Source organism: Salmo trutta, chromosome 25 (assembly GCF_901001165.1).
Source record: "Salmo trutta chromosome 25, fSalTru1.1, whole genome shotgun sequence".
NCBI lineage: Eukaryota > Metazoa > Chordata > Actinopteri > Salmoniformes > Salmonidae > Salmo > Salmo trutta.
This window is the reverse complement of record NC_042981.1, coordinates 9,750,745-9,777,627: the sequence shown is the minus strand read 5'-3', so window position 1 is coordinate 9,777,627 and position 26,883 is coordinate 9,750,745. Positions and strand designations below refer to the sequence as shown.

At 46.2% G+C, this 26,883-nt stretch overlaps 1 protein-coding gene across 1 annotated transcript in view; it reads right to left on the bottom strand.

Moving 5' to 3' along the window:
* Positions 1-26,883, bottom strand: part of LOC115161965 (FERM domain-containing protein 6) — a 59,350-nt gene that overhangs the window by 24,980 nt on the left and 7,487 nt on the right. Inside the window, exon 2 of the mRNA XM_029712821.1 lies at positions 27-340. Within this exon, the coding sequence (XP_029568681.1) occupies positions 27-128 (102 nt within the window). The 5' untranslated portion in view covers positions 129-340. The remainder of the gene's footprint in view (positions 1-26; positions 341-26,883) is intronic.

Sequence of the window (26,883 nt, the reverse complement as noted above, 5' to 3'; positions counted from 1 at the left end):
CTAGGTGAGACCCCCACAGTACTCACGTTGACGATTACGTTGAGCGTGTCGTCGTTGGGGAGGAAGACGCAGACACAACGGCGGTCCTGCATAGCTTTGTTGTTGTGGAAGCTGGACAGCTTGTTCATCTTCGTGTGTCTGGCAGGTGGTCCGGAGAGGCCCCTTGGCCCAGACAGACTAGGCTCCTCCAGGCCCCTGGGATGGGACACTCACCAGCACCAGTAGAAGCCCTGGTTCAGCTCTAGCCCAAGCCCAGCGAGCAGACACCAGGCCCAGCAGCAGCCACAGCCTCAGCAGGCCAGGACATGGGAGGCACCAGGACACAGGGCAGTCCCACACACTGTAGAAGACAGAGAGAGAGGAGGGGACATCACGTTAGCACTGCTGCATGGGAATGTAGAGTTCGGGGAACCCCCAGCTGTTCTATGCATTTGAACTATTCCAGAGCTAGCACACCTGACTCAATTTGTCAACCAACTACCAAGCCCTTGACTAGGTGCATTAGGTGAGCTAGTTCTGGGCTACAACAGAATTGTGAAACATCTGGGGGTTCCCGAGGAGAGGTTTGAAAAACAATGAGTTAATACACAACATAATAAACAGATAAAATAACGTATTAACCAAATATCAGGGACTATAAAATGGTATATGTCTCCCTCCAACAAGTTTGGGAAAACAAAGTAACAAATTACCTTAAAGTTTAGAATAAAAACACCAAACTGCAAAATGGACAGAGCTTTTTCACAGCTTGACTGTGACAAGTATATGTGAGAAGAGCGTACAGTTCAGCAGGCAACTGAAAAGACTTCGTCATGTGTGATCTCACAGAAGAATATCATGTTGCCATAGTCCCTGACTGAGTCCCTATGGCACCCTATTCCCTATATAGTGCACTACTTTTGAGAATTAGTAGAGAGCACGGGTAAAAAGTAGTGCACAATATAAGGAATAGGGTGCCATTTGAAACATAACCCTGACTGAGTCCAGGGGAACATCTGTCTGTCTCTTTCTGGAGAGGAACTGGATGAAAGTAGTTGATGATGGCGATGGTGTGGCTGGGAGGGAGGAAGATGAGGGTGGGCGTGCCGTGCAACCAATGATGTATATAAACCCTGGATTGCTGATGCTATGAATTGACCATTAAGAGGCTTTGAAGCTGTCACGCCTGCTCCCGCTCTTCCCCCCTGGCGCTCGTCGGCACCAGGCTGCCCTGCATTACGCACTCCTGCCCCCATCATTACGCACACCTGCCCCCATCATTACGCACACCTGCCCCCATCATTACGCACTCCTGCCCCCATCATTACGCACTCCTGCCCCCATCATTACGCACACCTGCCCCCATCATTACGCACTCCTGCCCCCATCATTACGCACACCTGCCCCCATCATTACGCACACCTGCCCCCATCATTACGCACTCCTGCCCCCATCATTACGCACACCTGCCCCCATCATTACACACTCCTGCCCCCATCATTACGCACTCCTGCCCCCATCATTACACACTCCTGCCCCCATCATTACACACTCCTGCCCCCATCATTACACACTCCTGCCCCATCATTACACACTCCTGCCCCCATCATTACGCACTCCTGCCCCCATCATTACGCACTCCTGCCCCCATCATTACGCACTCCTGCCCCCATCATTACACACTCCTGCCCCCATCATTACGCACTCCTGCCCCCATCATTACGCACTCCTGCCCCCATCATTACGCACTCCTGCCCCCATCATTACGCACTCCTGCCCCCATCATTACACACTCCTGCCCCCATCATTACGCACTCCTGCCCCCATCATTACACACTCCTGCCCCCATCATTACACACTCCTGCCCCCATCATTACGCACTCCTGCCCCCATCATTACGCACTCCTGCCCCCATCATTACGCACTCCTGCCCCCATCATTACGCACTCCTGCCCCCATCATTACGCACTCCTGCCCCCATCATTACACACTCCTGCCCCCATCATTACGCACTCCTGCCCCCATCATTACGCACTCCTGCCCCCATCATTACACACTCCTGCCCCCATCATTACACACTCCTGCCCCATCATTACGCACTCCTGCCCCATCATTACACACTCCTGCCCCCATCATTACGCACTCCTGCCCCCATCATTACGCACTCCTGCCCCATCATTACACACTCCTGCCCCATCATTACGCACTCCTGCCCCCATCATTACACACTCCTGCCCCCATCATTACACACTCCTGCCCCCATCATTACACACTCCTGCCCCCATCATTACGCACTCCTGCCCCCATCATTACACACTCCTGCCCCCATCATTACGCACTCCTGCCCCCATCATTACACACTCCTGCCCCCATCATTACGCACTCCTGCCCCCATCATTACGCACTCCTGCCCCCATCATTACGCACTCCTGCCCCCATCATTACGCACTCCTGCCCCCATCATTACGCACTCCTGCCCCCATCATTACACACTCCTGCCCCCATCATTACGCACTCCTGCCCCCATCATTACACACTCCTGCCCCCATCATTACACACTCCTGCCCCCATCATTACACACTCCTGCCCCATCATTACGCACTCCTGCCCCATCATTACACACTCCTGCCCCCATCATTACGCACTCCTGCCCCCATCATTACGCACTCCTGCCCCATCATTACACACTCCTGCCCCATCATTACGCACTCCTGCCCCCATCATTACACACTCCTGCCCCCATCATTACACACTCCTGCCCCCATCATTACACACTCCTGCCCCCATCATTACACACTCCTGCCCCCATCATTACGCACTCCTGCCCCATCATTACACACTCCTGCCCCCATCATTACACACTCCTGCCCCCATCATTACACACTCCTGCCCCCATCATTACACACTCCTGCCCCCATCATTACACACTCCTGCCCCCATCATTACGCACTCCTGCCCCATCATTACACACTCCTGCCCCCATCATTACACACTCCTGCCTTCCCTAGTCACGTGCATCAGCGATATTGGACTCACCTGGACATTACCTCCCCTATATTTGTCAGTTCCCCAGCTCTGTTCCCTGCTGCTGCATTGATTGTCGTCTGTCTTTGCGTTTCCTAGTTCTGACGCTGTTCCTGTCCTGTTGCATGTCCGTTCCAAATTAAGTGTCAACTCCCCGTACCTGCTTCTCTTCTGCAGTGTCGTTCCTTAAAGAATGCAGCAGCCGACTAACGAAGCGTCGGGGAGTGTTGGCATTCCGATTGATGGTGACATCGGGTCCGGCCCGGGGGCTGCAGACGATGGAACCGGGGGTGCCACGCCCTAGCTGGCTCGAGAGGTTCTTGTCCCGGTCGGCTCGGCAGGCGCCCATCCCACGTCAGGCCTCAGCCGGATCGACCGGGTTTCACACCTCAGTCGGCTCGCCAGGCGTCTACGCTTCAACCAGGTCACCAGGCTCCCATGCCCCTGCCAGTTTGTCAGGATTTTACACCCAGCCAGTTTGTCCAGCGCACGTATCTCAGCCGGCCCGTCAGGCTCGCCCTGGTGGGACGCCGGGTCTGGGGGGTACCGTCACTCCTGCTCCCGCTCCCCGTCCCTGGCGCTCAAAGGCACCAGGCTCCCCTAGCATTACGCACACCTGCCTTTCCTCATCACGCGCATCAGCGTATTATTGGACTCACCTGGACTCAATAACCTGTTTATTACCTCTCCTATATTTGTCAATTCCCCATCTATGTTCCCTGCTGCTGCATTGATTGTCAAATGTCGTTGTTTTGCCCGTGTGCTGACGCTGTGCCTGTCTTGTTTCATATCTGTTTCTTATTAAAATGTTGACTCCCCGTACCCACTTCTTATCTCCAGTGTCGGTCCTTACAGAAGCCACCAGTCGGCCCTATTGCCACTCCCCAGTAGGAGCAGTCCTCCATAGGTGTCACGTCCTGACCATAGAAAGATGTTATTTTCTATGGTAGAATAGGTCAGGGCGTGATAGAAATAGAAGAAAAAAAAACCTGTTTAGGTTCCAGTTTTCTATTTCTATGTTGGGGTTTTTGGGATGATCTCCAATTAGAGGCAGCTGGTCCTCGTTGTCTCTAATTGGAGATCATACTTAAGTAGGGGTTTTTCCACCTGGGTTTTGTGGGTGATTAATTTTGAGTAGTGTATGTTTTCACCTGTGCGTCACGGTTTGCTGTTTTTTGTCATTCAGTTTATTTATGTATTGCATAGTTTCACAGTATAAATAAAATGTGGAACGACACACACGCTGCACTTTGGTGCGCTCATTCCTACGACAACCGTGACAGAATCAACCACCAAAGGACCAAGCAGCGTGCCCAGGAGAAACAGGAATGGACTGAGGAGGAAATTCTGGACGGGAAAAGACCCTGGAGTCAGGCTGGGGAGTATCGGCATCCGAAATAAGAAATCGAAGCAGCAAGAGTGGAGCGGCGATACTACGAGGCATTATACCAACCACGAGGCAAGTGCGAGAGGCAGCCCCAAAAAATGTTTTGGGGGGGGGCACACGGGGAGATTGGCAGAGTCAGGGTGGAGACCTGAGCCAACTCCCCGTGCTTACCATGGGGAGCGAGTGAAGAAGCAAGCACCCTGTTATGCGGTGATGCACACTGTGTCGCCAGTGCGCATTCACAGCCCGGTGCGATCTGTGCCCGCGCCCCGCATTTGCCGTGCTATGTTGAGCATTCAGCCAGGAAGGGTGGTGCCAGATCAGCGCTCCTGGTCTCCAGTTCGCCTTCTCGGTCCATGATAACCTGCGCCGGCGTTGCGCACTGTGTCGCCAGTGCATATTCACAGCCCAGTTCGTCCTGTGCCAGCTCCCCGCGTTTGCCGGGCGAAAGTAAGCATCTAGCCAGGACGGGTTGTGCCAGCTATACGCTCGAGACCTCCGGTGCGCCTCCACGGCCCAGTATATCCTGTGCCTGCCCCACGTACCCGGCCTTCAGTGAGTCTATCCAGCCTGGTACGTCCTGTGCCTGCTCCTCGCACTTGCCCTGAGGTGCGTGTCACCAGTCTGGCGCCACCTGTGCCACTCCCACGCATCAGGCCTCCAGTGCGCCTGCCCAGTCCAGTGTGTACTGTTCCTGCTCCCCGCACTCGCCCTGAGGTGAGTGTTACTAGTCTGGCGTCACCTGTGCCAGCCCCACGCATCAGGCCTCCAGTGCGCATTCCCAGTCCAGAGCTTCCGGCGACAGTTCCCGGCCCGGAACCTCCAGCGGCGGCCTGCGGCCCGGAACCTCCAGCGGCGGCCTGCAGTACAGAGCCTCCGGCGATGATCTACAGTCCAGTTCCTCCGATGACGGTCCGGTGGTACTGAAGCAGAGGGATCAGCGGGCGGAGCGGGGGTTACACCCTGAACCGGAGCCGCCTCCTCTGTGGGAGGATCCGCTGGATGATAGGGTTCTGGGTACTGCACCAGAGCCCCCATAGACAAGTTACCCACCCTGCCCTCCCTTTTTATTCTCCCTTTTTTTTGGGGGGGGGGTTGTTGTTGTTTTGTCTAGGGGGTACTGTCACGTCCTGACCATAGAAAGATGTTATTTTCTATGGTAGAGTAGGTCAGGGCGTGAGTTTTTTTTCCTTCTATTTCTATGTTTAGGTTCTAGTTTTCTATTTCTATGTTGTTTTTTGGGATGATCTCCAATTAGAGGCAGCTGGTCCTTGTTGTCTCTAATTGGAGATCATACTTAAGTAGGTTTTTTTTCCACCTGTGCTTGTGGGTATTTGTCTTCTGTTTAGTTGTCTTCTGTTTAGTTTTCTGTACCTGACAGAACTGTTGGCTGTTTGTTTGTTATTTTTGTTTTGTTTGTTTGTTATTAAATCAAAAGTAAGAGTCAGTATCTGGGGTGGCGACCAGCTGCATTAAGTACTGCAGTGCATCTCCTCAATGACTGCATTAGATTTGCCAGTTCTTGCTGTGAGATGTTACCCCACTCTTCCACCAAGGCACCTGCGAGTTCAAGGACATTTCTGGGGGGAATGGCCCTAGCCCTCACCCTCCAATCCAACAGGTCCCAGATGTGCTCAATGGGATTGAGATCCGGGCTCTTTGCTGGCCATGGCAGAACACTGACATTCCCGTCTTGCAGGAAATCACACACAGAACGAGCAGTATGGCTGGTGACATTGTCCTGCTGGAGGGTCATGTCAGGATGAGCCTGCAGGAAGGGTACCACATGAGGGAGGAGGATGTATTCTCTGTAACGCACAGCGTTGAGATTTCCTGCATTGACAACAAGCTCAGTCTGATGATGCTGTGACACACCGCCCCAGACCATGACGGACCCTCCACCTCCAAATCGATCCTGCTCCAGAGTACAGGCCTCGGTGTAACGCTCATTCCCTGGTGAGACAAAACCACGACTCGTCAATGAAGAGCACTTTTTGCCAGTCCTGTCTGGTTCAGTTTGCGGTGGGTTTGTGCCCATAGGCGACGTTGTTGCCAGTGATGTCTGGTGAGGACTTGCCTTACAACAGGCCTACAAGCCCTCAGTTCAGCCTCTCTCAGCCTATTGCAGTCTGAGAGAGGCTGAACTGTCTGAGCACTGATGGAGGGATTGTGCGTTCCTGGTGTAACTCGGGCAGTTGTTGTTGCCATCCTGTACCTGTCCCGCAGGTGTGATGTTCGGATGTACCGATCCTGTGCAGGTGTTGTTACACGTGGTCTGCCACTGTGAGGATGATCAGCTGTCCGTCCTGTCTCCCTGTAGCGCTGTCTTAGGCGTCTCACAGTACGGACAATGCAATTTATTGCCCTGGCCACATCTGCAGTCCTCATGCCTCCTTGCAGCATGCCTAAGGCACACTCACGCAGATGAGCAGGGACCCTGGGCATCTTTCTTTTGATGTTTTTCAGAGTCAGTAGAAAGGCCTCTTTAGTGTCCTGGGTTTCATAACTGTGACCTTAATTGCCTTCAGTCTGTAAGCTGTTAGTGTCTTGATGACCGTTCCACAGGTGCATGTTCATTAATTGTTTATGGTTTATTGAACAAGCATGGGATATGTGTGGGTATGAGTGAATAATGTTTATATATGTGAAATCGGTTGGACATACTGCCAAATTCTCTACGATAAACACAAATCCGACCATCACCCCTGGTGAGACAAAACCGCGACTCGTCAGTGAAGAGCACTTTTTGCCAGTCATTGTACAAGCATGGGAAACAGTGTTTAAACCCTTTACAATGAAGATCTGTGAAGTTATTTGGATTTTTACGAATTATCTTAGAAAGACAGGGTTTCTTTTTTTGCTGAGTTTATATAAATCATTGTGTGTAACTGATTCCCCTGCTTAGTGCAACGATGCAGCGATAACGCAACTGTTCTTGGAGATCTATTCATCCCTATTCAAACGTGTTCTGATATACACAAACACACCCTGACAGCTGGTAGCAGTGTATCAGGTCAGGCTGGCTGAGCACACTCAGCAAAGAGCTTTTGATGGGCCATGTCCAGGAGAGGTGTGTGTGTGAGACTGGTGTCGAACCATACCTTCCTTCCTGTCTAAAACAGAACAGCCATCCCCGCGCTACAGAACAGCCATCCCCGCGCTACAGAACAGCCATCCCCGCGCTACAGAACAGCCATCCCCGCGCTACAGAACAGCCATCCCCGCGCTACAGAACAGCCATCCCCGCGCTACAGAACAGCCATCCCCGCGCTACAGAACAGCCATCCCCGCGCTACAGAACAGCCATCCCCGCGCTACAGAAGAGCCATCCCCGCGCTACAGAAGAGCCATCCCCGCGCTACAGAAGAGCCATCCCCGCGCTACAGAAGAGCTATCCCCGCGCTACTGAACAGCCATCCCCGCGCTACAGAACAGCCATCCCCGCGCTACAGCGCAGAACAGCCATCCCCGCGCTACAGCGCAGAACAGCCATCCCCGCACTACAGAACAGCCATCCCCGTGCTACAGAACAGCCATCCCCACACTACAGAACAGCCATCCCCACACTACAGAACAGCCATCCCCGCACTACAGCGCAGAACAGCCATCCCCGTGCTACAGAACAGCCATCCCCACACTACAGAACAGCCATCCCCACGCTACAGAACAGCCATCCCCACGCTACAGAACAGCCATCCCCACACTACAGAACAGCCATCCCCGCACTACAGAACAGCCATCCCCGCGCTACAGCGCAGAACAGCCATCCCCGCACTACAGCGCAGAACAGCCATCCCCGCACTACAGCGCAGAACAGCCATCCCCGCACTACAGTGCAGAACAGCCATTCCCGTGCTACAGAACAGCCATCCCCGTGCTACAGAACAGCCATCCCCACACTACAGAACAGTCATCCCAACACTACAGAACAGCCATCCCCACACTACAGAACAGCCATCCCCACACTACAGAACAGCCATCCCCGCACTACAGAACAGCCATCCCCGCACTACAGAACAGCCATCCCCGCACTACAGAACAGCCATCCCAACACTACAGAACAGCCATCCCCGCACTACAGAACAGCCATCCCCACACTACAGAACAGCCATCCCCACACTACAGAACAGCCATCCCCACGCTACAGAACAGCCATCCCCACACTACAGAACAGCCATCCCCACACTACAGAAAAGCAGGTGTGTGTGTGTGATGGCATGAAGGTTAATTAGGGGAAAGATTGACATAATTGGATCACTCTCTCTCTACTTCTCTACAACACAACAACACACACACACACACACACACACACACACACACACACACACACACACACACACACACACAGAGAGAGAGAAAGAGGGCGTGCTAACAACCACCATTATCCATTCTTTTCCCACTCTCTCTGGTACCAAACATATATAAAATCAATGACTTATGTAAGAAAATATTTGTCTTTATGTGCGAGACCCCAACTGTGTATATAAATGTATGTACAATATAAATAATCATATTATCGTGTTATTCCTTATGGTCATTAGATGTATTGGTGAGGTAAGAATTCCATTACCGTAATTTCCGGACTACTAAGCGCACCTGAATATAAGCCACACCCACTGAATTTAAAAAATATATATTATTTTGAACATAAATAAGCCGCACATGTCTATAAACCGCAGGTGCCTACCGGTACAGTGAAACAAATGAACTTTACACAGGCTTTAACGAAACACGGCTTGTAACAAAAATAAATAGGCTTTAACGAAACACGGCTTGTAACAAAAATAAATAGGCTTTAACGAAACACGGCTTGTAACAAAAATAAATAGGCTTTAACGAAACACGGCTTGCAACAAAAATAAATAGGCTTTAACGAAGCACGGCTTGTAACAAAAAATAAAAAAATTAGCAGTAAACAGTAGCCTACCAAGAAAGTCATTGGTCACTATCTTCCTCCTCCTGTGCACTGAAACCATCTCCTTCGGTGTTGGAGTTGAATAGCCTCAGAATTGCTTCATCCGATATTGGATGGTTTTCATTGTCGCTCTCGTCACTTTCATCCGGAGGCAAATCCCCCGCTGAGCCCTCTTCAACACGCAGCAGTCCAGCCTTTCCAAACCCATTGATAGTGGATTTTTTGACAATGCTCCACGCTGTCAGGACCCACAAATTTGAAAAATCCATATATTAGCCGCGTCATTGTTTAAGCCGCGAAGTTCAAAGCGTGGGAAAAAAGTTGCGGCTTATAGTCCGGAATTTACGGTAGTTATTAATAGCATCCTGTAAATTGTATTATCTTGTTAAGTAAAGCTGTGGTTTCAGTTGTGTCCTCTTAAAATCATACCCTTTTACACTTTCAGGTAGGAATATAATCCTCACTCCCAACGTAGTAATACCACTCAGCGACAAAGGCATTTCACTCTACTTGTGCACGTGACAATAGAAAAAAAAGGGAAACTTGAAACTCAGTACAGTTGAGCTAAATGATGAGGATGCCTGTGTGGGGCGGGCCGGGTGAGGAGGGGTAACCGTCAGTCAGTAAGACACGGAGAGAGAGGAGTGAGTCATCAGATCACTAATGGTTTAGAACCCGATTGTGTCATGTCCAGTCAACACGTTAGACATCCCAGTGTTCCATAGACTGTTAGAGATGGAGCTCTACACAGATTCCCTCTGCTCTTTCATCCAGCCTGGAGTCCACACTGATATGCTCATTTTCACCATGGTTTCAACTTGGATTCCAGGCTGGGGATCTTCCATCTGTGGCATGAAGGCTTTGTGTGAGAGGGCTGGATAACAACATTACTGCTGCCTTCCATCCCCTATTCATCCACAGCAGCCCAGTAGACTAGTGGTGAAACATCAGAGCAGTGTCCACAGCAGCCCAGTGGTGAAACACCAGAGCAGTGTCCACAGCAGCCCAGTGGTGAAACACCAGAGCAGTGTCCACAGCAACCCAGTAGACTAGTGGTGAAACACCAGAGCAGTGTCCACAGCAGCCCAGTAGACTAGTGATGAAACACCAGAGCAGTGTCCACAGCAGCCCAGTGATGAAACACCAGAAGTGTCCACAGCAGCCCAGTGGGCTAGTGATGAAACACCAGAACAGTGTCCACAGCAGCCCAGTGATGAAACACCAGAACAGTGTCCACAGCAGCCCAGTGGGCTAGTGATGAAACACCAGAACAGTGTCCACAGCAGCCCAGTGATGAAACACCAGAACAGTGTCCACAGCAGCCCAGTGATGAAACACCAGATCAGTGTCCACAGCAGCCCAGTGATGAAACACCAGAACAGTGTCCACAGCAGCCCAGTGGGCTAGTGATGAAACACCAGATCAGTGTCCACAGCAGCCCAGTGATGAAACACCAGAACAGTGTCCACAGCAGCCCAGTGATGAAACACCAGATCAGTGTCCACAGCAGCCCAGTGATGAAACACCAGAACAGTGTCCACAGCAGCCCAGTGATGAAACACCAGATCAGTGTCCACAGCAACCCAGTAGGATAGTAATTGGTGATGTGCAGTTTGCGAACGAGTCATTCTTTTTGCATGACTCTTCACTGACTCAAGAGTCATCATTCGTTAATTTTAGCTGCACGTTTGACTTGCTGGCAGGAATGACTTCAATTAATTGATTATTGAATATTATGATGGACACAGCTTTGTAGAACCAAAACATACACAGCCTATGGTCAACAAACTCCAGAACTGATCATTTGGGGGGGGGCTGCAGTCCACGAATGACTGTGCTTATCACCCTCACGGCAGTCAAGCAATGCAAGAGTTCACAATCTAGTCCGGTAGCGACCACAACTAGACCTTGTTTCAAATGTATCAAGAAATAATGGTATTTGTTTGCCTAGCAATCAACACATTTACATTGTTTAAACACACGTTTACAAGTCTCATTCAAACAAATGACTGCTACAATAAGCCCCCTATGGTGAATGACATGTGAACGAGAGGCTCGTAGAATCATGACTCTTTCGAGTTTTCAGTTCGTCGTTCGCCCCTAAGTGTTCCTGCATGCTCTGGGCAGTAATCACTCAAATGAACTAAATGAGTCGAAAGATTCGTTCTTTCGACTGAACAACTCAAAAAGATCAGAATCAGTAAAAAGAGCTGAACTTCCCATCATTAAATAGTGATTCAACACCAGAGCAGTGTCCACAACTTCCCATCATTAAATAGTGATTCAACACCAGAGCAGTGTCCACAACTTCCCATCATTAAATAGTGATTCAACACCAGAGCAGTGTCCACAACTTCCCATCATTAAATAGTGATTCAACACCAGAGCAGTGTCCACAACTTCCCATCACTAATAGTGATTCAACACCAGAGCAGTGTCCACAACTTCCCATCATTAAATAGTGATTCAACACCAGAGCAGTGTCCACAACTTCCCATCATTAATAGTGATTCAACACCAGAGCAGTGTCCACAACTTCCCATCATTAAATAGTGATTCAACACCAGAGCAGTGTCCACAACTTCCCATCATTAAATAGTGATTCAACACCAGAGCAGTGTCCACAACTTCCCATCATTAAATAGTGATTCAACACCAGAGCAGTGTCCACAACTTCCCATCATTAAATAGTGATTCAACACCAGAGCAGTGTCCACAACTTCCCATCATTAAATAGTGATTCAACACCAGAGCAGTGTCCACAGCAGCAGCCCAGCAGTTAGACAGAGAGAGAGAGACCCACTTCCTGCCAGCAGCCAGGGATAGCGGCCAGGATGGAGTATTTCTGTCAACGTGGCAAGCTAGCTTCAGAGCCAGGCAGACCCACGACACAGAAGAGCCCCGAAATACAACAGAGCAGTAGTGGAAAAAGTACTTAAAATGTCCTACTTAAATAAAAGTAAAGATACCTTAATAGAAAATGACTCAGGTAAACGTGAAAGTCACCCAGTAAAATACTATTTGAGTAAAAGTCCAAAAGTATCTGGTTTTAAATGTACTTCAGTATAGTTGTGGAAAAAGTACTAAATTGTCATAGTTGGGTAAAAAGTAAAAGCTATACATCAAATTCTTGATATTAAGCAAACCGAACAGCATGATTCCTGTTAGTTTTTTTTTACGGAGAGAAGGGGCACACACCAACACTCAGACATCATTTCCAAACACAGCAGTTGTGTTTAGTGAGTCCGCCAGATCAGAGGCTGTAGGGATGACAACTTCCTATAATGATAGGTGTTTGAATTGGAACATATTGCTGTCCTGCCTGAGCATTCGAAGCGTAACCAATACTTTTGGGTGTCAGGGAAAATGTATATAAAGTAAAAAGTCCATTATTTTCTTTAGGAATGTAGTGGAGTAAAAGTTGTCAAAAATATAAATAGTAAAGTAAAGTACTGATACCCCCAAAAACTTAAGAAAAAAAAATACTTGAAACTACTACTTAAGTACTTAACACCATTGAGACAGAGAGAAACAGAGAAAGAGAGAATTTTTAAATATCTGAATGTCTGTCTTTCCCAATGCCTTGTATGACATCACAGGGGTGGGGTGCTCCTATATGAACCCTTCCAGAAGTACAGACAGAGGTTGGGCCAGAAATCCCCTGGAACACAAACAGACAGACTAAAACCAGAGGAAGGCAGGGGTGGCTGAGAAAGAAATGTTCATTTTACAGAGAGAGAAGGAAGAGAGAAACTGACTGCGATGCTCAATGCACAGCCGTGAGAAACTGCTGCAGTTAGGAGAATTCCATATGAACATCTGCTTCTCATTCCAACAATGGAGGCCTTTGACACCCACCCACATCTCCATGTACCCCGACTCCTGCATACACAGGCTACATGCTAAAATTCCTGACAGCGCCACGGGATAGGGAATGGAATATTTTGATTCAACAGGAATGTTAGGGATGTATAGACATGTACAGAACGGTGGGGGAGCTACACGTTTAGAACCTTGTTCATCACCAACAACCCTTCTTATTGTATTCAGAACCTTTTAGTTACATGGAACCTTGTATTATCGAAAGGGTTCCACTTGGAACCAAAAATAGTTATTTTCACAAGGTCCTCCTATGAGGACAAATGAAGAACCTTCTTTCTAAGAGTGTCGCTAGTGGGAAAGGAAAGACCAGAAAGTGGGGGACGATGAATGAACATGATGTTTCTACTCTCCCAGTGGTTCCCAAACTGTGGGGTCGGCAGGGGGAACCCAGTCCGGCTTTAAACTTACTCTTGAATGTTGTAATAGTAGAACGCACAAGGAGAAATTTCCAAATTGGGTAGTGCATCATCAGTTCCTCTTGTCATGTTAGTCATTACATACCTTAGAGAGATGTTTACTCAAATCCAAATCCATTGTGATTGTCAGACAAAACATGTTTGTTTTGGCACACAGACTGACTCGGGCTAGAAATCACCTCTGTGGACCACCAAAACCACTTCCTACTTCTTCCTAGCATCTGTCCCAGATCAAACAGAGCGGCAGAACTTCTTCCTAGCATCTGTCCCAGATCAAACAGAGCAGCAGAACTTCTTCCTAGCATCTGTCCCATATCAAACAGAGCGGCAGAAGAGGAAATGACAATTTAGTGCGGTCCTCTGGCCAACTCTGGTTTATCAGGGGAGGCAGGTAGCCTAGTGGTTAGAGCGTTGGACCAGTAACCGAAAGGTTGCTATATCGAATCCACGAGCTGACAAGGTAAAAAATCTGTCATTCTGCCTTCTGAACACGGAGGTTACCCCACTATGTCATTGTTCTGAGGTCGAATGTGTTCCCAACTGACTCGCCTAGTTAAATCAAATATAAATATATAAATAAATAAAATATCAGCTGAGTAGTTTACAACCTGCAGTAGGCCTGGCTGGCAGAGCTCCACTGGAACAGGGAGGGTTCATAGACACAAGAGCGAAATACACGGTAGAGAAAGTGAATAAAATAAATAAAAACCCTAAAGTTGAACATAAACTAGACTTAAGTTTGGAATGATATCTTCATTGTGTTATGATCAATGTAGTGAATAAATCAAATGAGAGAGAGAAGGAGCAAGGTTAATATAGCTTGCAATAATCTCTACATTCAGTTAGAATCAACCAGATAGCCTCAACCTGAGTGAGATCAGATAACGTCTCCACTTCAGGTTTACTGAAGATGGATCAGAAATGTGGGCGGGGGCACTGGGCAGATTGTATCATATCATATGATCCAATGTGATGCAACGCTTTGTAATAAGGGGAATGGCCCATTATACTACTTCCACTCTTTCTCTATGCCAGCCTGCAGGAATAGCCATGAGATCAAACTTCACATGATCTTCTCCTCTTACTGGAGTTGTTTTCTACACCTCAGAGCACCAGGATAAGCCTCAGACAAATAACTGTTGATATGAAAAGAGGCTATGACAAAGTGTTTCCTAGGCAATCAAATATCGCTCATCGTCTCCAGCACCTAACAATCCACTCATACTGCCAAGGGCAGGCATCCGAGTAGAGGTCCGAGGTGTCTGCCTTTGCCAAGCATGTCATGTTTCACTATGAAACGTTGTAACCAACTGTGTTATTACCATGGTTACCAGTTACCACTTTATTCCGTGCTGTAAGTGCTGGCATAAAAGACATTCAGATCGATATCAGCGTAAAATTCCATCCCACATCCCACTCCATAAGATCAGCCTCCAGACATGTTTGTTTGTCTGATGGGGAAATAACAGCCTATAATAGCCTATTTTAGGGTGCTATGTAGGACGCAGACTGACTGGCCCCAACTAGATTTCCATCAGCACGGTCCAAATGAAGTAGAGAGTTGTGAATGGTATTAACTATATACTACAGGGCATCATGTGTCGCCCAGTTAACAGGAGCACTAACACACAAGGTTGTGGGTTCAGTTCCCGCAGGGATCATATACATGACTAAAGATCCAAAGCAGCGTCGTCTCTAACTGATCTGAGAAGATAGAAAGCAGCGAAAAGAGGCTTATTGGATCAAATGTCATGCTCATTAACAACAAAGGTCAAGTATGTACACAACACCATGCTATAAGTATATCTATCTATATACACACAGTTGAAGTCGGAAGTTTACATACACTTAGGTTGGAGTCAATAAAACTCGTTTTTCAACCACTCCACAAATTTCTTGTTAACAAACTATAGTTTTGGCAACTCGGTTAGGATATCTACTGTGTGCATGACACAAGTCATTTTTCCAACAATTGTTTACAGACAGATTATTTCACTTATTCACTGTATCACAATTCCAGTGGTCAGATGTTTACATACACTAAGTTGACTGTGCCTTTAAACAGCTTGGTAATTCCAGAAAATGATGTCATGGCTTTAGAAGCTTCTGATAGGCTAATTGACATAATTTCAGTCAATTGGAGGTGTACCTGTGGATGTATTTCAAGACCAACCTTCAAACTCAGTGCCTCTTTGCTTGACATCATGGGAAAATCAAAAGAAATAAGCCAAGACCTCAGAAGAACAATTGTAGACCTCCACAAGTCTGGTTCATCCTTGGGAGCAATTTCCAAACGCCTGAAGGTACCACGTTCATCTGTACCAACAATAGTACGCAAGTATAAACACCATGGGACCACACAGCCATCATACCACTCAGGAAGGAGACGCATTCTGTCTCCTAGAGATGAGCGTACTTTGGTGGGAAAAGTGCAAATCAAAATCACTGCTCCAAAACCACCATAAAAAAGCCAGACTACGGTTTGCAACTGCACATGGGTACAAAGATCATACTTTTTGGAGAAATGTCTTCTGGTTTGATGAAACAAAAACAGAACTGTTTGGCCATAATGTCCATCGTTATGTTTGGAGGAAAAAGGGGGAGGCATGTAAGCCGAAGAACACCATCCCAACCTTGAAACTCGGGAGTGTCAGCATCATGTTGTGGGGGTGCTTTGCTGCAGGAGAGACTGGTGCACTTCACCAAATAGATTAGCTCATGACGACGGAAAATTATGTGGACATATTGAAGCAACATCAAGACATCAGACAGGAAGTTAAAGCTTGATTGCAAATGGCTCTTCCAAATGGACAATGACCCCAAGCATACTTCCAAAGTTGTGGCAAAATGGCATAAGGACCACAAAGTCAAGGTATTGGAGTGGCCATCACAAAGCCCTGACCTCAATCCTATTGAAAATGTGTGGGCGGCAGAACTGAAAAAGAGTGTGTGAGCAAGGAGGCCTACAAACCTGACTCATTTACACCAGCTCTGTCAGGAGGAATGGGCCAAAATTCACCCAACTTATTGTGGGAAACTTGTGGAAGGCTACCCAAAACGTTTGACCCAAGTTAAACAATTTAAAGGCAATGCTACCAAATACTAATTGAGTGCATGTAAACTTCTGACCCACTGGGAATGTGATGAAAGAAATAAAAGCTGAAATAAATAATTCTCTACTATTATTCTGACATTTCACATTCTTAAAATAAAGTGGTGATCCTAACTGACCTAAGACAGGGAATTTTTACTAGGATTAAATATCAGGAATTGTGAAAACTGAGCTGAAATGTATGTATATGTTAGTACAATCACATCTGTTATATTTTATTTAGTATTTATTTAACTAGGCAAGTCAGTTAGGAACAAATTCTTATTTACAATGACGGCCTACCCCAGCCAAACCCTAACGACGCTGGGCCAATTGTGCGCCGCCCTATGGGACTCCCAATCACGGCCGGTTGCGATACAGCCTGGAATCGAACCAGGGTCTGTAGTGACACCTCTAGCACTGAGATACAGAGCCTTCGACCGCTGATCCACTCGGGAGCCCCTAAGATGATAGCAGCAGTATGATGATATATGATAAGCAGTTGGTGGGAAACTGACACCTTCATTAAGGTAAAGAACATAAAATGATAAGTGGTTTATAAACTAATGTATTAGTGTATAGATAGTTAACACATTGGTTGATATTATGCCAAATACTGGTGGTGGTGGGAGGGGGACTACTCCTGCATAGCCTTGGCCTTATATAGTTTCAAGTGTCATCATCAGAATCCAGCAAGTCTTCTAACATAATTTGGATATTCACGGAGGTGTCACGATACCTGATCATGGAGGTGTGTTATTAAAATACAGAGCCAGTTTAACAGGTTAAGCCAAGGAATCAAGAGACGCAATATTGTCTGTAGCAGTCTGAACCCCTGGTCTGCGTCCCAAATGGCACCCTACATAGTGCCCTACTTTTGACCCGATCCCCTATATAGTGCCCTACATTTGACCAGATCCCCTATATAGTGCCCTACATTTGACCCGATCCCCTATATAGTGCCCTACATTTGATCCGATCCCCTATATAGTGCCCTACATTTGACCCGATCCCCTATATAGTGCCCTACATTTGACCCGATCCCCTATATAGTGCCCTACATTTGACCAGATCCCCTATATAGTGCCCTACATTTGATCCGATCCCCTATATAGTGCCCTACATTTGACCCGATCCCCTATATAGTGCCCTACATTTGACCCGATCCCCTATATAGTGCCCTACATTTGACCAGATCCCCTATATAGTGCCCTACATTTGATCCGATCCCCTATATAGTGCCCTACATTTGACCCGATCCCCTATATAGTGCCCTACATTTGACCCGATCCCCTATATAGTGCCCTACATTTGACCAGATCCCCCATATAGTGCCCTACATTTGACCAGATCCCCTATATAGTGCCCTACATTTGACCAGATTCCCCATATAGTGCCCTACATTTGACCCGATCCCCTATATAGTGCCCTACATTTGACCAGATCCCCTATATAGTGCCCTACATTTGACCAGATCCCCCATATAGTGCCCTACATTTGACCAGATCCCCTATATAGTGCCCTACATTTGACCAGATTCCCCATATAGTGCCCTACATTTGACCAGATCCCCTATATAAGTAGTTTTTTAGTCTTTGACGACTTTATTTTCTTCAGAAATGTAGTGACGTAAAAGTATAATGTACTTTTTACTCCATACATTTTCCCTGACACCTAAAAGTACTTGTTACATTTTGAATGCTTAGCAGGACAGGAAACTGGTTTAATTCACGCACTTAAAGAGAACATCCCTGGTCATCTTTTGTTTCTGATCTGGCCGACTCATTAAACACAAATGCTTTGCTTTTGTTTAAATTACAGTGCCTTTGAAAAGTATTCACCTCCCTGGGCATTTTTCCTATTTTGTTGCCTTACAACCTGGAATTAAAATAGATTTTGGGGGGGTTAATATAATTTGATTTACACAACATGCCTACCACTTTGAAGATGCAAAATATTTTTTATTGTGAAACAAACAAGAAGACAAAAAAACAGAACTTGAGCGTTCATAACTATTCACCCCCCCCAAAAGTCAATACTTTGTAGAGACACCATTTGCAGCAATTACAGCTACAAGTCTCTTGGTGTATGTCTCTATAAGCTTGGTACATCTAGCCACTGCGGTTTTTGCCTATTCTTCAAGGCAAAACTGCTCCAAATCCTTCAACTTGGATAGGATCCTGCTGGTGTACAGCAATCTTTAAGTCATACCTCCGCTGTGGAGCTGTGCAGCTCCTTCAGGGTTATCTTTGGTCTCTTTGTTTCCACTCTGATTAATGCCCTCCTTGCCTGGTCTGTGAGTTTTGGCAGGTTTGTTGCGGTGCCATATTCTTTCCATTTTTTAATAATGGATTTAATGGTGCTCCGTGGGATGTTCAAAGTTTCTGATCTTTTTTTATAACCCAACCCTGATCTGTACTTCTCCACAACTTTGTCCCTGACCTGTTTGGAGAGCTCCTTGGTCTTCATGGTGCTGCTTGCTTGGTGGTGCCCCTTGCTTAGTGGTGTTGCAGACTCTGGGGTCTTTCAGAACAGGTGTGTATATATACTGAGACCATGTGACAGATCATGTGACACTTAGTCCACCTGTGTGCAACCTATGTGACTTATTGGTAATTGGTTGCACCAGATCTTATTTAGGGGCTTCATAGCAAAGGGATGAATACATATGCACGCCACTTCCATTTTTTTGAAACAAATAATTTTTTCATTTCACTTCACCAATTTGGACTATTTTGTGTATGTCCATGACATAAAATCCAAATAAAAATCCATTTAAATTACAGGTTGTAATGCAACAAAATAGGAAAAACGCCAAGGGGGATGAATACTTTTGCAAGGCACTGTATGTCTGAGTGTTGGAGTGTGCCCCTGGCTATCCATAAAATAAGATTTAAAAAAAAGATTCTTTAATAAGGAATTTTAAATTATTTATACTTGATACTTAAGTATATTTTAGTAATTACATTTACTTTAGATTCTTAAGTATATTTAAAACCAAATACTTTTACTCAAGTAGGATTTTACTGGGTATTTTTTCCACCACTGGTGCCATGTAAGAGTAGATGTTGTAACATAGCCGACAGCCAGGCAACATCAAGGTGTGTTTGAAGTCATGAAAAGTGACTAACGGTTATTATGATTGACTAAATGAATAGCAATTTCCTGTCATAGTTTGACTCAACTTGTCTACACATTCATGGAGAATGTATAGACTGCAATCACACTTTTTTAGTTGTGATCATTTAATCGTCATAGTGAATTGACAAAAAACATTTTTCAACTGTGCTTCTGGACAGGGAAGGTGAAATCATTTTTAAACCATTTTGTTACCTTTCACTACCTTCCAAGGACAAGGTTTGCTTTTAGATAAAAAGTACAATCAAGACATAAATGTTACCATTACAATTGTTGCTGAGCTGGAACAGACCGACAGTTAAGTGTGCTAATAATAACTTTAAAAAAAGGTTAGGAATAATGTTTTTTTGAAAAGGTTTCAAATCATTTCACATGTGGTAGTAAGCAGAGGAGTGAGAGGAACACACACACACACACACACACACACAGACACACACACACACACACAGACACACAGACACACAGACACACAGACACACAGACACACAGACACACACTTAGGGCAGGGTGATAATAGATTCATTCCAATTTATGGTTTTAGCTCGTTATTCCAAATGCCTGTATCGCAAGAATCTAGTTGTGTTTTTCGTTTTTATGAGTGTTTATGTCCGCTTGTTCTCACGTTGTCTTTTGTGTCGTCGTCTCCTTCTGTGCTGTGTGCACCTTCCCATTAACACACACCAAGGCCCTCCCCATGCCTCTCACAACAACAAAGTGTTATTGTTAGACTACACATATTTTGCAGATGTTAGCGGCTGTGGCAAAATGTTCATGTTCCTAGTTCTTCCTCTGACAAGTGGTTTTAACTGGCTATTGCATTTGAGGTTCTATAATGCCTGCTATAAGAAATGAGTTATTATTAGTGAATGTACATTATGTATGCATGGTTCTGGTTACATTTATACCCAAAATTGCATTTTTCATAGACAAACCTATAAGCCAGAGCAGTGATTTTTGTTTTTAAAAAATCACGTTGCGGAAGGCTTATATTTAGCCAAGGTATAATTTCACAAACTCTGAATTAAGGAGATTATTGCTGACTGTTTGAAATGTACTAAATTTGACCTTTAAAAATTGTACAACAAAGCTTATTTAGAGATTTGTTTTAAGCGAGATACTGTACATATAGTGAATCGGCCATAAGTTTGAAAACAATATAGATATGATTTATAGGCCATATCGCCCAGCCCTACATACTACACACACCCCCAAACACACACACCCTCAAACCGCCCGAGCTTCCAGGCATGTTTAAACAGTCAGCAGCAGTCTCTCTTTCTCACTTCGCTCTTTCACCTGCTCCTCTCCTCTCTCCCCTCCCCTCCCCTCCCCTCTAGGCTCATCATGGAGCTCTGTATTCAGCCCTGTGACATGCTAAACTAGCACAAAAAGACCCATGCTCTGAGAAGAGAAATCACCTCAACCGTTATACCCGCTCAGAATAGAGTATGTGGCCGTAAATAAAAGGGTTGGGGAAAACAGGTATTATTCATATACAATACACCCACAGCCTGGCGTTTTGTTTTAAATAAACAGGTATTATTCAATTAAATGAGGCAAATCCTTCTGTTAAAAACAACTTAACGGATGAAAGGTATTTTATGACACAACAGGATATGCACAGGCATATCAATACAAAATCTGGGATACGCCCCTGGTTATGAAGATCATGTTTACAACCACACAGTCAATAGAAGCCTGGGATACGCCCCTGGTTATGAAGATCATGTTTACAACCACACAGTCAATAGAAGCCTGGGATACGCCCCTGGTTATGAAGATCATGTTTACAACCACACAGTCAATAGAAGCCTGGGATACGCCCCTGGTTATGAAGATCATGTTTACAACCACACAGTCAATAGAAGCCTGGGATACGCCCCTGGTTATGAAGATCATGTTTACAACCACACAGTCAATAGAAGCCTGGGATACGCCCCTGGTTATGAAGATTATGTTTACAACCACACAGTCAATAGAAGCCTGGGATACGCCCCTGGTTATGAAGATCATGTTTACAACCACACAGTCAATAGAAGCCTGGGATACGCCCCTGGTTATGAAGATCATGTTTACAACCACACAGTCAATAGAAGCCTGGGATACGCCCCTGGTTATGAAGATCATGTTTACAACCACACAGTCAATAGAAGCCTGGGATACGCCCCTGGTTATGAAGATCATGTTTACAACCACACAGTCAATAGAAGCCTGGGATACGCCCCTGGTTATGAAGATCATGTTTACAACCACACAGTCAATAGAAGCCTGGGATACGCCCCTGGTTATGAAGATCATGTTTACAACCACACAGTCAATAGAAGCCTGGGATACGCCCCTGGTTATGAAGATCATGTTTACAACCACACAGTCAATAGAAGCCTGGGATACGCCCCTGGTTATGAAGATCATGTTTACAACCACACAGTCAATAGAAGCCTGGGATACGCCCCTGGTTATGAAGATCATGTTTACAACCACAGTCAATAGAAGCCTGGGATACACCCCTGGTTATGAAGATCATGTTTACAACCACAGTCAATAGAAGCCTGGGATAGTCCTAGTGAGTTGAACGTGATGTGAGACACTATGGCTGAGTCCCAAATGATACACTATTGCCTATGGGCTCTGGTCAAAAGTAGCACACAAAAATAGGGAATAGGGTGCCATTTTAGATGCAAACACATTTTATCTTCAGGGAGGTTAAATCACTCCAGTCAACATTCTTGAATTGACTTTATACTAGCCCCGCTGGTAGTCTAGCTCCGCTTGCAGTCTAGCCCCACTGGCAGTCTAGCCCCACTGGTAGTCTAGCTGGCAGTCTAGCCCCGCTGGTAGTCTAGCTGGTAGTCTAGCCCCACTGGTAGTCTAGCCCCACTGGTAGTCTAGCTGGTAGTCTAGCCCCGCTGGTAGTCTAGCTGGTAGTCTAGCCCCGCTGGTAGTCTAGCTGGTAGTCTAGCCCCGCTGGTAGTCTAGCTGGTAGTCTAGCCCCGCTGGTAGTCTAGCTGGTAGTCTAGCCCCACTGGTAGTCTAGCTGGTAGTCTAGCCCCACTGGTAGTCTAGCCCCGCTGGTAGTCTAGCTCCACTGGTAGTCTAGCTGGCAGTCTAGCCCCGCTGGTAGTCTAGCCCCGCTGGTAGTCTAGCTGGTAGTCTAGCCCCGCTGGTAGTCTAGCGCCGCTGGTAGTCTAGCGCCGCTGGTAGTCTAGCTGGTAGTCTAGCTGGTAGTCTAGCCTCGCTGGTAGTCTAGCTGCTAGTCTAGCCCCGCTGGTAGTCTAGCTGGTAGTCTAGCCCCGCTGGTAGTCTAGCCCCGCTGGTAGTCTAGCATTTTAAGCCAGATCCTAATTGGGATCTCAAATTTTATGTTAGTTTTGATGGCATAGAAGGCCCTTCTTGCCTTGTCTCTCAGATCGTTCACAGCTTTGTGGAAGTTACCTGTGGTGCTGATGTTCAGGCCGAGGTAGGTATAGTTTTTTTTGTGTGATTGAGGGCAGAAGTGTCTAGGTGGAATTTGTACCTATGGTGCTGGCAACTGGACTTTTTTTTTAGAACACCTTTTCTGTCTTCCTGAGATTAACGATCAGGGCCCAGGTCTGACAGAATCTGTGCAGAAGATCTAGGTGCTGCTGCAGGCCCTTCTTGGTTGGGGTACAGAAGCACCAGATCATGGTAGTCTAGCTGTTAGTCTAGCCCCGCTGGTAGTCTAGCTGGTAGTCTAGCCCCGCTGGTAGTCTAGCCCCGCTGGTAGTCTAGCTGGTAGTCTAGCCCCGCTGGTAGTCTAGCTGGTAGTCTAGCTGGTAGTCTAGCCCCGCTGGTAGTCTAGCTGGTAGTCTAGCTGGTAGTCTAGCGCCGCTGTAAGCGCCAACTCCAGAAGGAGAACAAGTATGACTGGTAGTCTAGCCCCGCTGTAAGTATGACTGGTAGTCTAGCCCCGCTGTAAGTATGACTGGTAGTCTAGCCCCGCTGTAAGTATGACTGGTAGTCTAGCCCCGCTGTAAGTATGACTGGTAGTCTAGCCCCGCTGTAAGTATGACTGGTAGGGGAAAGCAATCCAATGAGGGAAACAGAGACCTGCAGGAAGGATGGAGTGACCTATTTCCCTTTAGTCCTGATGGTAGATTTCACTACTGGACACTAGGAGGAGGACTCTGACCACAGTGTTGGATAAAGAATAGAGTTACTGTTACGGTTGGTGAAATGGGAGCTAGCCAACGGCATCTTTCTGCTTGACAACTTTACAATGAGGAGGTTCGAGTGAGTGAAATCAAATTTGATTTGTCACATGTGCTGATACAAGGTGTAGACCTTACCGTGAAATGCTTACTTACAAGCCCTTAAACAAATAAGCAGTTTTAAGAAAATAAGAGTTCAAATATGTGTGTGTGTGTGTGTGTGTGTGTGTGTGTGTGTGTGTGTGTGTGTGTGTGTGTGTGTGTGTGTGTGTGTGTGAACCAACCAACCTTCGAGGAGTTGGAGATACAAGACAGGCAGAAGGGGAGGGAGAGTATCTCTGTTTCAATGGTGATAACAGTCGCCCCATCCTTTCTCATGGTGCCATCAGTCTTACAGTACTGTGCCATATTGTCCTCAGACACTTTCAACTCCAGGAACCCAGTTCACGGATAAGATATGACTAAAGGGTAAAGTAAACTCACGGGCTGTGCCCCAAATAGCGCCATATTCCTTATATAGTGTAGGACAAGTAAAAGACTTAAAATGGCCAGTGCATTCAGAAAGTATTCAGACCCCATGACTTTTTCCATATTTTGTTACGTTACAGCCTTATTCTAAAATTGATTAAATTGTAGTTTTTTTCATCAATCTACACACCATAATGGGTTAGGATTAAAACAGGTTTAGACATTTTTGCAATTCACATAAGTATTTGGACCCTTTACTCAGTACTTTGTTGAAGCACCTTTGGCAGCAATTACAGCCTCGAGTCTTCTTGGGTATGACGCTACAAGCTTGGCACACCTGTATTTGGGGAGTTTCTCCCATTCTTCTCTGCAGATCTTCTCAAGCTCTGTCTAGTTGGATGGGCGGCGTCGCTGCACAGCTTTTTCAGGTCTCTCCAGGTTCAAGTCCGGGCTCTGGCTTAGCCGCTCAAGGACATTCAGAGACGGACATTCTCAAGGACATTCTTACGAAGACACTCCTGCGTTGTCTTGGCTGTATGCTTAGGATCATTGTCCTTTGGAAAGTGAACCTTTGCCTCAGTCTGAGGTCCTGAGCGCTCTGGAGCAGATTTTCATCAAGGATCTCTCTATACTTTGCTCCGTTCATCTTTCCCTCGATCCTGACTAGTCTCCCAGTCCCTGCCGCTGAAAAACATTCCCATAGCATGATGCTGCCACCACCATGCTTCACCATAGGGATGGTGCCAGGTTTCCTCCAGACGTAATGCTTGGCATTCAGGCCAAAGAGTTAAATCTTGGTTTCATCAGACCAGAGAATCTTGTTTCTCATGGTCAGAGTCCTTTAGGCAAACTCCAAGCGGGCTGTCATGTGCCTTTTACTGAGGAGTGGCTTCCATCTGGCCACTACAATAAATGCCTGACTGGTGAAGTGCTGCAGAAATGGTTGTCTTTCTGGAAGGTTCTCCCAACTCCACAGAGGAACTCTGGAGCTCTGTCAGAGTGACCATCAGGTTCTTGGTCACCTCCCTGACCAAGGCCCTTCTCCTTCGATTGCTCACAGCGGCCAGCTCTAGAAAGAGTCTTGGTGGTTACAAACTTCTTCCATTTAAGAATGATGGAGGCCACTGTGTTCTTGGGGACTTTCTATGCTGCAGATATTTTTTTGGTCCCTTCCCCAAATCTGTGCCTCGACACAATCCTGTCTCGGAGCTCTATGGACAATTCCTTCGACCTCATGGCTTGGTTTTTGCTCTGACATGCACTGTCAACTGTGGGACCTTATATGGACAGGTGTGTGCCTTTCCAAATCATGCCCAATCAATTGAATTTACCACTAGTGGACTCTAATCAAGTTGTAGAAACATCAAGGATGATCAAACGAAACAGGATGCACCTGAGCTCAATTTCGAGTCTCATAGCAAAGGGTCTAAATACCGTTTTTGCTTTGTCATTGGGGTATTGTCTGTAGATTGATGAGGGAAAAAACATTTCATCCATTTTAGAATAAGGCTGTAACATAACAAAATGCGGAAAAGGGGTCTGAATACTTTCCAAATGCACTGTATGCCAAACAAAAACCATTGATTTCAAAAGGTGAACAAAATATACAACAAAATGACAGCTTTACAAAAACACATTTACTGGAAGAACAGTGCAGATGCCAAGTTTGGTAACAGAATTTCTGTAAAATAACCCTCAGTTTTTTGTTCCCACATTTTCCTAAAATGTAAATATTCGCTCCGAATTAAGATTCAATGATGTCTGCAGAAAGAAGGGGGTGTCAGCTGTGACATGACGCATTGAAAACATCTATTTTGGTTATTGAAGTGGATTTACACCCTGTAAAGGAATTGCAATAAAGGAATTTCATCATGGGTTCCTGATCTGTACAACAAATAAATGCATAATGATGGATATGAATGGCATTCTCTTCATGGTGATGTATCCTAAATAGGTACACAAATATAAATATACAATATCCTCCTTTGTATATTTGGGTATTATTCTACACACCTGGCTATTATTTTAATGAGCTCTGATCCCAACCAAGACCAAATTTGGATGGCCCAGACCAAATCTGAACCAATCATAGAAGATAACGCAGAGACAGAGGACGAGAGGTCAATAAAGTACTAACGATCAAGGGAAATTGTGGATTTTCTGTAACAGGGGATTAATGCAGAGACATGGGAGGAATTTGTCTATATATTGAGTCAAACAGGATACTTGGTATTTGGCCATTGGCCCAGTTTTATTTCAAAGAATTCTAATTGGTCAACCACAGGCTAGGGCTGGGTTATAAACTACATCCTGTCCCATTGTTCAGGAGAGAACCACAGGAGAGAATCACTGAGGACAGGGGAGCATGAACATCTACCTCCCCGCATGATTCCTCCTATTTCAATAAGAATAAA